We start from the raw sequence: 13,092 nt of genomic DNA on the forward strand, positions 1-13,092 counted from the left end.
ACAAAGGAAGGACAGAAGCCACCTGGGGGGTGCCGAGAGTCGAGGGTGAGCTGGGGGGAGGAGGAGACTTTTAGAAGAGGCCCAGCCTGGCCTTTCCCACCTCTGGGCAGGGTTTTATGATGTCCTAAATCCACAGCACTGAGGGAGAAGGATCTTCAAGCAGAGGGGGAGGGGATGCTGGAGCAGCAGGGGACCCAGAGCCTGGCAGCAGGGGACCAAGGATGTGCACAGTCAGCAGCCAACCCTGATGCACAGGAGGATTGCGGGGGTGGGGGTCCTAGGGAGGGAGTCACCCCTAACACCTGCCCAACCCTCAGTCCCCCTTGCTCTGGCCCAGCCGTGACCCAGCCCAGAGTCTGCTGCAGGTTGAGGGGACCCATCCCCATCCCAGGGGCCCTGAGGGGAGGGGGGCTGTGCAGCCTGGGTTCCGATTTCCCTAACACAGGATTGACCCCAAGGAATGGGTGGGCAGGGACCTCTGGAGTCTCAGGCTGGGGCTCCGTTCTGGCCCCCCAGGTGCCGTCTGCCTACTGGGCGTCATCATCGGCCCTGGGCCGTGAGGGTGAAGGATCCGTCCATACCAGCTCTCCCAATGCAGAGGGCCTCGGGGGCCAAGGCCAGAACCCCAGGGTGGAGGCAGGCCCAGCTGGGCACCTGGCTCTCCTGGACTGGGGCCCATGGTGATGGGCACGAGACCCTGAGACCCTGCAACGGCTGTTTATGATGTTTTCAAAGCGCCCCCCCATAGCTGCCCCTCGCACGGCATGGGGGTCTCCCATCGCACATCCCCAGATTAAGTGCTGGGGTCAGCAGGGGAGCTGGCTCCCTGGCTGGGCCCCTCAGGACTGAGAGTGACCTGCCATGCTGCCTCCAGTCCTGACCCAGGGCACCTGTGCAGGCTGGCGTGTCGAGAGGGCCTCTGCAGATGTCTTCAGGCTGAGTGAGGTCATCCTGCCATAGGTGGGCCTGGCTGGTGTCCCCGTGAGAGGAAAGAGAGGGACACTGAGAGACACAGGGGAGGAGGCCTCGTGACAACAGAGAGAGGACACGAGACCTCACAAGGCAAAGAACGTCTAGGAGCGCAAGTGTCCTAGGCCCTTCCACACCCTGACCTTGGACTTCAGGCCCCTGACCATGGGGAGCGTATTCCTGCTATTTTAAGCCCCCCAGTTTGGGGTAGTTTGTTATGGCAACTGAGGACCTCCTCCACCCGCCAGAGACACCAGGGGTCCCCATGGACGGGGATGTGACTCCCTGCTTCAAGGCTGACTCCAGGACCCCCATGTGAACCCAGGGGTTTCCTAGTCTGTTCCATGTAGTTGACCAGAAATGGAAAAACCCCAAACCTGAGGAACAGCGCTGAGGCCCCTGGCCCCGCCTGGCCTGGAACGTAATGGTTTGACCTCACATGTGTCAGGAGAGGCAGAGACGCCGTGGTGGCCACGGGGACAGGAAGGCCCTGGCTCACCTGCTGTGGTGGCCACATTACCCCCCTCTGCCCATGGCAGCCTTTCTTCAGTCTTGGCCCTGATTGGCCCCTAGGGACACCCAGCTGGCCAGGGGGCATCTGTGTCTCCAGTGAGCTGCTGTCAGGGACCTAGAGCCACCTACAAGCTCTGGGCAGGGAGGCCACATCCCCAGTCTGAGCAGCGAGGCCAGGGAGAGGCAGGGAGGGCCCAGGCATCTGGCTACTGGCTCTGTTGTCCTGCACACAACCCTGATGGGTGGTGGCTGGACCAAGGCAGGAAGGAGATGGGACCTGGTTGGCCTCCCACCAGGAAGTGCCACCACTCTGGGACTCAGAGGTGGACACACAGAGAAATCACATAATGAGTGAACCTCCTGCCAGTTTGGTTGCTGCAGAGTGTCATGGGGCAGGGAGGGCTGTGGCCTGAAGACTGCGGAGGGGCTCAGGGGGTGGGACAGCCCCACAGGTGGGTGTTGAGGCCCTGGAGGGGCGGAGCTGGGGAGCTGAGGCTGAGCCCTGGGGGCTTGCGGAAGAGCATGATGTCACTGAAGGACCCTGGAGGGGGCTGAGCACAGGGCTCAGGTCCCTCACCTGCTGACCTGGCTGCACAGGGAGATCAGGACCTGGGGCAGCAGGGGACCAAGAAGAGTCACCTCCAGGGGCAGGGTGAGGCCGGGCCATCAGGACCCACTGATGTGGAGAGGGGGACAGGATCCGACCTCCACCTAAGCACCTCTCCTCAGGTGGGGCCGCCAGCACGTGCCCACCTCTGGAGCTTCTGACCCACTGGTTACTTCCGGGGCCTTGGCCCAGGCTGGCCCCGAGGCTGGAGCCTCTCAGGAAGGGCTCTCTCCACCGCAGGGTGGGATCAGGGCCCCGGCTGAGTCCCCTTCTCTCTCCCAGGCTCCTGCGAGAGCAGTGGATCCGAGCCAAGTACGAGCGGCAGGAGTTCATCATCCCCGAGAAGCAGGAGCCCTACTCTGCAGGTGAGCTGCCTGGCCTCTGGATCTGGGCCTCCGTCTCTGCCTCCCTCCCCAGAGCACTATGAGGATCTTGTTCTGGTAACTGGCTCATTGGTTGGAGCCTGCGGCGTCCTGACGTGCTTTGCTTTACAGCATGGAGCTGAATCCCCTCTGTGTGTGGTGCCCGTGAGGGCCACAGGCTGGTTGCCCATTCCTCTGAAGGGGCCACAGGAGGGCTGTGGGCAGGGGCCCCCATTCCTGGCCTCAGTCTCCCCATCACACAGTAGGTGGCCCTAGCTTCAGGCCACACCCTCCGCAGGTGGCCCTGCAGCTGTGAACATCATGTGTCTCATTTAAAACCCCAAGTGCTGCTAGCTGTGGTGGCGCACACCTGTAATCCCAGTGGCTCTGGAGGCTGAGACAGGAGGATCGAGAGTTCAAAGCCAGCCTCAGCCAAGTGAGGCCCTAAGCAACTCAGGGAGACCCTGTCTCTAAATAGAATACAAAATAGGGCTGGGGATGTGGCTCAGTGGTCAGGTGCCCCTGAGTTCAATCCCTGGTACCCAAATAAATAAATAAGTAAAATAAAACACCGGGTGCCCCAGTGGGTCCCCGGCCTGGATGTGCAGGGCTTCCTCCTGCTCACTATTCTGTGTGTGGTGGGTGGGCTTCCAGCTGTTTCCCCAGGGCAGGGGAGGTAGTTCCATGCCACTCCAGGGGAGGACCCTTCAGAAGCCCAGTCTCCAGGGCTTCTGGAGAAGCTGGGCCTCTGCTGGACAGCTGGCCCCTGGGCCGGGCTGGCAGGTGGGTACCACCCAGCTGAGACCTGCACACCACCAAGCCCTGGCTTTGTAAGCCTCCCCCGTTTCCTGTGCCTGCAGTTGACAGAGGGGCAGCCAAGGCAAGCAAGGGCAGCCGTGGGCCTGGTTTTGACAGCCGACATCGGGTGGGTTCTAGAAGGCTGAACCGAGAGCAGCAAGGGCTGTCTGGAGATGCCAGGTCCCTTCTGTGCGGAGACAGAGCCCTGGGCAGGCCTCACCTTTGACACCTTTGACACAGCACTGTCCTGCTGCCAGCGCCATGTCCACCTCACATCCAAGACAGGCAGGCCCCAGAGATGGGGACTGGAGCAGGTTCTTGGGCACAAATGTCCATAGCAGCCTCCGCCAGAAGTTGGGGGGCGGCCCAGATGCCATCAGCCAACAAAGGGATGGGCAGTGTGGCCTTCTGCATAGAGGGACGTTGCTCAGCCACAACGGGGCGGGGGGTGGGATGGGGGCGGACCTGGACCTTGTGATGCTGAGCCAGAGAAGCCAGACCTGAAGGCACACGTCGTGTTCTGTTTTCACGGTGCGTCCAGGGCAGGCTCCACAGGACGCGTCCAGGAAAGGATCGTCTCAAGGGGGAAGCAGGTCAGTGGTGGTGGTGGGGGGGGCGTGAGTTCCTGCTAATGGGTGCCAGGCTCTCTTGCAGGGTGCTGGGGATGTTCTGGAACCAGCAGAGGTGGGGGGTGTTCAACGTCGTGAGTGGGCTCTGCTTTAAAACGATGTCTGAGGCGCTCAGTGAAAGAAGGATGACTTCCATCTCTGCTTGGAGAGAGGTCGTGCCCAGGGCAGAGCCTGGAGCTGAGACAGCCGTGTGGCAGGTTCTGGAGGAGGACCCCACCCCTCTGATCCAGTTACTGTCCGCCCCAGGTAGCCAGTCCTGCCTCTTCTAGGGTCCCAGATTTCAGAGCAGATGCGAGAAAGAGCAGTGGTCCCCTGTCCCACCTCGGCCCTGGGCACTCCTGTGCTTTACCCTGCCTGGAACTCCAGCCCACTGATGATGGAGCCCCAGGAGGATCACCCAGAGCTCCTTCGTCTTTGGCATAAGCACCTTAGCAATTTATCACAAGGTGGTGTATGACCTTGTGTCAGAGGCAGGTGCAGGCTGGGCTGACGTAACCATATCCCTGAATGTGATGTCTCTTCCTAGAACTCTCTTGTTGTAAGTGACAGAAAATCAACTGGGGAGGAGCTAATCTAGAAATGGATTGGCTCACATAATTGGGTCTAGCTTCAGGCATAGCTTGATCTAGGGTTTAAGTGGTGTTCTGTCAGGACTTGGTTTCAGGGTCACCACCTTCCAGTTGTGCTTCTCTGGCCTAGCACCAAACTGCTGAGGGCACCTTGACTCTAGCAGAGTTGGATTTCACATCCTTCTTGTTGGGGCTTCAAGGTAGAGGTGAGTGGAATGCACAGAGGGGCCAGGAATGTCTTGGCTGGTCTGACTAGTCCAGGTTGTACGTGTGATCCTGTCACTATAACCAGGGTGACGGAGGGCCCTGGGTTGTATGCTTGCCTCTGGAACCACAGTGGTCTTCCTGAGAAGAATTGGGGTCCAGGTTCCAGAAGTGGGGTGCATGCTGGCAACAAAATCAAGAGGTGGCACCCCAGCAGGTTGGAGGGTGAAGCATCCTGTGGGTGCATTTGGGGTGTCAGTTCCTGGTGCTTAGGTCACCAGGGACCTGGTCTCTCCCAGCTCATAAGCAGGGCTCAGGGAGTGGGGACACCACTGTAAGTCAGGAGGCCTCCCCAGGCCCAAGGATCCCCCGGAATCCCATTACTGTCTTGAGACCAGTGCCAGCTGTGGAGTGTTTGAGATGCAGCTAAAGGCACTCCCTGAGCCGTTGGGCAGCAGAGGCCTCCCAGAGGACAGACTCCAGAGGCTCAGATGTCCCAGGGTGCACACTGGCAGGGCGGAGCCTGGACCTGGCATAGGCCTTGGTGGGCCACGGCTAAGCAGGAGATGTCCTGCCAGATCTAATGAAGGCATCATGGTCTTCAGACCCAGGCTGGGATTCCCTCACGGAGGGCTGGCCATCTGAATGCATCTGTGTCCTGGCTGCACGGCCAGTGTGGTGTTCATAGGGTGGGAGGGCAGGGGCCCTCTGGGCTAGGTGAGGGCTTGGATGAGCACCCCATCTTTCTGAATGCCAACTGTGAGGGGCAGAGTTCAGCTGAGCCCACGAGATTCCGGACACACCTGGAGCTTGGCTGGGGGGCACAGAGCAGGAGCGGGGGTAGGGCCGTCCACCCAGGGGAAGGATCCCACTGGCCAGGAGGAGCGGGCTGGAGGGAGACCTCATGGTCCCTTGTTCCAGCCACTTTCTCCTCTGCCTCGGGGGCCATTGGCACAGGTGGGATTGGGTGCCACCCTCCCCAGATGAGAAATAACTCTGACCCTGGCGGGCTGTGTGGGGGCCTTCCTGTCCTTTCTGCAGCTGGTCTTCTCCCTCCCACCTTTGGCATCTCTGCCCGGGAGCTGCACCCAGCATCGGCCCCCAGAGGGCTCAGATCAGGCTCCCCTCGAGGAGGAAATAAGACCCTAGGACCCTCGGGTGCTGCCTGCACAGAGGGATGGATTACAGACCACCACAGGGACCCACCACATTTATATTCTCTCCCCTTTAAAGCGTTGCCACCACAATGACGACACGGGGCCTGAACACTCCACCCTTGGGTGGCCCTTCCTAACTGAACCCTGGGTGTGGGCAGGACCTGGGGTCATCAGTACACCCTTCTTCCACTAAGCCACCCACACACACGGCACCCCAGGGTCACATGGGACGTACCAGGCCACAGGCCAGAGCTTGGACATATGAAGCCCCAGTGGTGGGGAACCGCTGGGGTCCCCTGGGATCCAGGAGCTGGAGCGGCCCTGTGCTCAGGTCCCCCGAGCCACCTCTGCCCCCCACCTGCTCTGGCAGAGTGTCTGCCTCTCCTGGCCATCTCTGCCAGCTGGGCTCAGAGTGGGGAAGCCCCCGGCCACTGTCTCCGCTTGTGGGGTGCCATGCTCTGTGAGAGTCTCCCCACCTGTCTCTGGGGGCAGAGCGAGTGTTTGGGGACCACAGGCTGGTCCCAAGTCCTGCACCCCAAACCCCAACCTGGCGTTCTGCTGGGTGGACGATAGGTCCCAAGTGCTCAGGTGGAGCCAGGGTCCCCCTCCAGATCCCCCTCTACCTGCAGTGCCCAGGTGGGTGGAGTGGACAGGAGCCTCCCTGGGTGGGCAGGGAGCAGGGCTCCCCGCTGCAGCCCCTTCAGGCTGCCCCAGGGGATTCCCAGGCCCCTCTGGCTCCGCCCCTTGTTTGCCACAGAGGACTTTCTCATGATGGCAGGTGGGCCCCTCCCTGAGGCCATTGTGAAATGCAGAAGTCCCTCCCGGTGGAGAAAGGGGAAATGGGGTGAGGCCTGGGAGTCTGCACCAAGAAGTGACCTCAGACCTGCCCTGGAATGAGCCAGAACTGTGGGCTCCCAGGGCTGCTGCGGAGGGGACAGTTTCCACCAAGAGCCAGTGCAGGACTCAGTGGGCCAGAGCAGAGGAGCCACAGGCTCAGAGTGTCTTCCCCAAGGCTGGTCAGCAACCAAAGGCCAGGTGGTGGGGGACATCCAGGAAGGGGGGGACCTGGATGCCCCTCACCGCAGGTCGACACTTAGTGGGGTCACGGGTGACGTGGGCACCTGGCTCAGTGCACTGAGAAGCCAGGTCCTTCAACATTCTTGCTGGAAAGGTGGAATCTCACTCTCACCTACTCAAAGAAGCTGAAGGAAATGACGAACCCGCCCTCTGCCCGCGGGCAAGGTCATCCACTCCAGTCAAGCCCGAGAGTGGGGAGGGGAGAAAGGGCAGGAGGGAGGCTGTGCGCATGGCCGGTGGGTGCTGCAGCAGGAAGGCCCAGCGTCAAACTCAAACTCGTGGTCCTGCGCTCAGAGTCCGCCAGCCAGCGCTTCAAAACAGTTCCCCCCCCCCCGGGAGACTTGTCCCCAGGCAGCCGCTGCCACCCCCTCCAGCCCTGGCGTCCAGCAGCTGCTCTCGGTCCCCGTGGGCTTTCCTGCGCTGGATGTTGCACATAAACGGAATCGTGAACCACGTGGCCGTCTGGGTTGGCTTGTCACAGAGCACCACTCGTCCTCGCTGTTGCATGGACTATTTTTTGCAACTTTCCTTGAAGTCTAAAATTAGTTCAAAAGAAGAAGTCAACCGGGACTGGCTGTGCTGGGAGCCGGAGGTGCCCGACGGCGGGGTCTCCAGGTACCCTGGCGCCCACCAACCCTGCCTCTTGTCCCCCACCCTGCTGGGTCCCCATCTGGATCCTCCCCACAAGGGGAGCTCTGTGGAGGCAGAGACCAAGTGTCCCTTCCAGGTCGGATGTCCCCAGGGCCTGCTAGCCACCAGCACTCTTGGGTGTCTGGCTCTGCTGCCCCACAGGAGTCGGGGGCAGGGCAGGCCTGGGGTCCCCCGGGCATATCCTCTCCTGGAGTGGGGTTCGGGAGTGGTCTCACTGTCCAGGGAGAGTGAGAGAAGTCAGGTCCCAGGCCCAGGGTCAGGCAGGTGCTTGTGGCCCCCAGCTTTGCCTGCTCATGTGGGAGCTGCTGGGAATGAGACCCCCACGCCCAGGATACTGGGGGGCTGAGAGTGCTCAGAAGGAACAAGGGCCACTCCTGGCTCAGGGTGCCAAGGGAGCAGATGGGGCTCCATATGGGTGGGTGCAGGGGTGGGGAGCCTGCAAGCTCTCTTTGGTGACAGGCTTGCCCCCAGGTGGTCAGGGAGAGGCGGAGTCCTTGGCAGGCCCTCACTTCTGTCTCAATGTCCTGGAGCCAGGGGCTTGGGACACTGGGGTACAGATCCCCTCACAGGAGCAGAGCCCTGTCCCCCCACCCTCTGAGTGGCCCTCCTTGTCCAGGGCCATTGGTGTGTGGGAGTGCCCAAGCCTTCCCAGTATGTGGAGATGTGGGGCATTATGGGTGTGTCCTCATGCCTGCCCCTCCCAGGCCCCTGCTCTTGGATTGACCCCGTGATAGCTGTCCCTGCCTCCAGCCGAGCCTCAATGGTGGCCTTTGATGGGCCCACACAATGCCCCATGTTGTCCAGGGTCCAGGCCACCGCTCACCAGCAGACCCGGCTTCCTTCCCTTAAGACTGGGTCCCTCCGGGAATGGCCCCGCCTCCTCTGCCTCTCTTCCTGGGGCTGAGTGGTGGCCCTCCTAGGACGCCTGGTTGTACCAGGCAGGGATGTCCCAGGGCTGCCACCACCCTCAACCTTTGTCCTGTCTTAGGGAGATGGAGAGGTACAGTGGGCTGGGACTTCCTGAGTGACAGGGCCTCGCCCAGCCTTGGCTTGCCTGGTGTGTGGTGGGGTCAGCCCTGGTGCCCAGCACAGAGAGTTACTGGGCACTTGCTCAGTGTGGGTGTCCCTGGGGGAGGATGCCAAATACCTTGAGGTGACATGTTTGTGGGGTTTTATGGGAGGCGGGTGGGGCTGCCTGTCCCTCCCCAGGGCAGAATACTTGCGGGTCTCAGGACTGTTGGCCTTACCTCCTGGCAGCATTTCCCCCCAGGGGTGGCTCAGGGTTTGGGTGCTGTGCAGTGGGGAGGGGCTCTCCGATACCCCCGAGAGGTGGCCCCAGCAGCTCTGAGCAGGCGGCCTAGAGTTATCGGCCTGGAGTTAGTGTTCACGCGACCCTTCTAGGGACTGTGGCTGCTGGCCAGCCATTTAGGAGTGCTCGGACCTCTTCCGGGGCTAGTGTGTGCCCTTTGCTGTGGGGTGCACCCAGGACAAGAGGTGCACAGTGGCTCAGGAGCCACCAGCCCCGCCCTCTGGCCTCATCTTAGTATCTGATGTGCTGAAGTCACATCAGGGGTCCTGTGCCCAGCTGTGCCGAATGTGCTGGATAAGTCCAGTGGTCTCGCTGGCTCTCAGGGACCATGGGAGGGGGTCTAGCAGACCTCGCCTCAGCCCTGCCCCTTTGATAGAGCCAGGAGGGGGTGGTGGAGGTCTCAGGGGCCAGCTGGTGAGGCCCTGACTCGGTGCCAGCTACCCTGCTGGTCACTGAGCAGCCCTAAAGCACCAGGCAGTGTCTCTGAGCCCTGTGTAGCTTGGGAGTAGGGGGCAGCGGGGGCCACACGCACCGGGTAGGCCTCTGCACCTTGAGCCCACTCAGGATGGATGGCCCCGAAGCCTCGCTCCACCTGCCTCCATGTGGCCCCCCTCCCCTCTGGAGTTAATTCCCAGTGTGAGACCCCAGCAGGCAGCAGTGAGGCCCCCAGAGTGTGGGTGCTGATTTTTGCCTCCTCTATCAACTAAGAAGGTGCCAGAGGTCCTGCCCAGGTGACAGGCCAGCAAGGACCCAGGGAGTTTGGGGACAGAGCCCAGGTGCCTCGGGCAGTGGGCAGGGAGAGGCAGAGTCCTGAGCAGTTTCACAGATGTGGCCTTTGGCTCTGGGTTGAACTCTCCAGGTGTGGCTGGCCCACATGGACTCTAAAGTCCAGAGACCAGGTCCTGGGCCTGGGCTGGGCAGGGTTGGGTGAAGGGCCTCAGTTTCTCTGATGCCGCCCCCCCCCCGCCCCACCGCAGTCCCAGCTCACGGCTCACCTTTCATTGAGGCAACACCCCAGCAGGAGACCCCTGACAGTGGGAGAGGGCCCCACCGAGAGGCCCAGGCACAGAATGCCCAGCCACCCACCACTCAGCAATCCTGGCTGTCACCCTCAGAGCAAGGCCATACACTCCCCTGCCCCAATTAAACACACACACACACACACACACACACAATCTGTATTTACGTGACATGATTGGCGTACACTTTGCATATCCGTTTTAGAGCACAGTTCTCAGAGCTGCGGCAGACGCCATGTACAGAACCCCGACTTCACCTGAGCACCCCGCAGTCCTCTTGCCTGCCCCTGCAGTCCCCGTGGCCACTGCCCTGCCTTCTGCCTGTAGCTCTGCCCTCCTGTGTCGCTGGGTGGAGACGGGCAGGGTGTGCCTGGCTCCCTCCCTGGGCACACAGGAGGCTCCTCGCATTGCTACAGGTCCAGGGTGGCTCTGTGGCAAGGTGCACCACGGTGGGTGTGCTCTGTTCCTGCTGAGGGATTCGGGTTGTGTCCGGTTTGTGACTCTTGAGAGACTAAAGCCATCACCTGTGCACATCCTTGTCATTTCTCCTGGACTTTCACGGCTCTCTGGTCACATGCATGTGTGTGTTTCCCATAGAAGAAGCCTCCAACCTGCTTTGCAGGTGGCCTGCCGTACGTGTCACCAGGGCACTGTAGCAGGCCGGCCGCTCTGTGTCTGGCTGGGTTTGCTGTCCTTGGGTGCAGGCAGTCCCCTCAAGATGGAAGCGCAGCGTGCTCCAGCGCGCCTACTACGGTCGGCCCCAGAAGCTTCTTTACTCTGGAGCAGAGGCCGCTTCCTGGAGTGCTGGGTTCAGCATGCAGTGGGTATTCAATTAGTGCTGAGCAAGTTGACAGCCTGTGCCTTGGGACTGCAACTTCCAGAGAAGTTGGTTGCTGGGTCCACCAGCCTTGAGTGTGGGCAGGAGGACAGTTGTGCAGGTGGCCTGGAGTGGGGGGGGGGGGGCTGGGAGCATGGAACAAGGGCCCGAGCAGCAGAGGTGCAGGCTCTGCTGGCTGTATCGCTGGCCAAGGGCCCAGTCTAGGGTGGGCAGGTCCTCTAGACAGGTTGTTCGGGGTCAGGACAGAGCCTGGACACTTTTCATCCCTGGGCTGACCCTGTTCCTGAGAAGGAAGCAGAGGCTCTGGAGGTTTGGACTTGGGTGCAGAGATCCTGGCCAGCACCCATCTGAAACACCCTCATGTCTAGATGAGGCCTCCTGCTGTCTCGCCACATGGGCTCCAAGTGCGTCTCTGGCCCTGTGACCTCGGATGTGTGCTGGACCACGAGCATCCACAGAGCTGCCTCTGTGCCCAGCCCTTGGCAGCAGCAGCAGCTGTTGGGGGCAGCTGGTCAGCAGGAGCCCAGAGCCTGCCCTGCCCTGTGGCCTGCCGGCTCCTGAGGCACTGCTGCCACCTGCTGGGCGCCGCGGGTATGGCAAGGAGAAAGGCGGCTGGTGGGCTGGGGCCAGCACATGTACCTGGGAAGTTCTGGGCATAAGTGAGGTGGGGGTGCGAAGTGCCTGCCAGGGGCTGGGCCACTCTGAGGCTGGGGGACACTTACTATGGCCTGCTTGGGAAGGCGCTATGCAGCACTCTTTGGAGTCCTGCTCAGCAGCTGGGGCAGAGAGACTGGACCTGACGCTGAAGAGGACCAAGTGGCTGAAGAGGACCTTGGTGCCCGCTCAGTTGGTCAGCGCATGTTCTGAGCATGTCCTGCTTGGGCACTGGGGATATGGTGGGGGGGCAAGGGCAGGTCAGCATCTCCACAGGCTTCAGAGATTCTCACGGGGCCCCTGAAGTTGTAGGGGCGGCAGTGGACCATGCCTGGCACTGACCGGAGACAGAGCCGACCGCCCCCTCCTGACACAGGCTTCTGCCTCTTATGGCCCCGTGTCTCAGGGAGCAGAGAACAGCCCTTTGTCTCTGTTGTTGGGGATGAGGCTGCCCAGCAGCTGAGGGGACGTGATGGGGGACTTGGTGGTCGGGTTGAGCGGTGTCTGAACCGTGAGGCATCAGTGCACCAGTGCGCTGAGAAGCCAGGTCCTTCAACATTCTTGCTGGAAAGGTGGAATCTCACTCTCACCTACTCAAAGAAGCTGAAGGAAATGACGGACCCGCCCTCTGCCCGCGGGCAAGGTCATCCACTCCAGTCAAGCCCGAGAGTGGGGAGGGGAGAAAGGGCAGGAGGGACGCTGTGCGCATGGCCGGTGGGTGCTGCGCCTCCCAAAGGGCTGCTGGATGGTGATGAGGACGCGCAGGGGCTGCCCTCCCACAGTGGTGCTGCCAGCCCTTCCCTGCATCCAGGTCACGTTCCCCTCAAGCCCCTCCGGTGACGCCTCATGGAGCTTCCAGACCCCGGGGGCAGCAGGACCCTGTTCTCGAAAGAGAGAGAGCTGCTCTGAAACCCAGCAAGTCTGCCCAAGGAAGACCCTGAGAAGCACAGGGCTGTGTCCACTGGGTGGGAGGACATGTCCCTACTGCGCAGTAAGGCCCAGGACAGCCCCAAAGTGGAAGCAACCCAGATGTCCATCAGCCCATGGGACATGTGGGACCATGGGCAACTCACAAAGGAATCCTATTGCATATGGCAGCTCAGGGGCAGCTCCAGAGAACATCCTGGGGAGGGGAAGCGGCAGGCCACCTGATTCCATGAAGTTCCAGAGGGACGGACGGATGGATGGGAAAATGGATAGTGGATGAACGGATGGGTAGACAGAGAGATGAGTGGGCTGGGCTGGGTGGATGGGTGGGTAGGTGGATGGTGGATAGATGGGTGGGTGGATGGGATGGGTGGATAGGGGGATGAGTGGGTGGGTGGGTAGTTAGATTGGCACATGGATGGGTGGGATGGGTGGGTGGATGGGTTGGAGGGTGGGATGGGAAGATGAATGAGTGGGTGAATGAATGGGATGGATAGGTGAGATGGGTGGATGGGTAGGTGGGTGAGTGGGTGGGTTGGCGCGTGGATGGGTGGGACGGGATGGGTGGGTAGGTGGGTGGGTGGGAATGATGGTAAAGTGAAGCCTAGTGGTGTAGGGAGGGGAACAGATGCTTTGGAGCTGGGTGGTACCTGAGTCATTTACCACTGCTCAGTGACTAAAAACCACCCACACGTATTCTTGTAAGTGACACCTGGTGTCAGAACTGCAAGGTGACTCTCCAGGGCTCGAGCAAGTGTGCGGCGTGCTGTCGGGGGCTCTGTGTGGCCCAGGCCTTGCTTGGCATCTCT

The 13,092-nt window shown here is 61.3% G+C and overlaps 1 protein-coding gene across 1 annotated transcript in view; it reads left to right on the forward strand.

Moving 5' to 3' along the window:
• Positions 1-13,092, forward strand: part of Adap1 (ArfGAP with dual PH domains 1) — a 43,408-nt gene that overhangs the window by 23,756 nt on the left and 6,560 nt on the right. The window contains exon 4 of the mRNA XM_046420991.2: positions 2,372-2,454. Within this exon, the coding sequence (XP_046276947.1) occupies positions 2,372-2,454 (83 nt within the window). The remainder of the gene's footprint in view (positions 1-2,371; positions 2,455-13,092) is intronic.

This window comes from Marmota monax, unplaced genomic scaffold (genome assembly GCF_021218885.2).
Source record: "Marmota monax isolate L192 unplaced genomic scaffold, Marmota_monax_Labrador192_F-V1.1 WCK01_AAM20220418_F8-fsc00266, whole genome shotgun sequence".
Lineage (NCBI taxonomy): Eukaryota > Metazoa > Chordata > Mammalia > Rodentia > Sciuridae > Marmota > Marmota monax.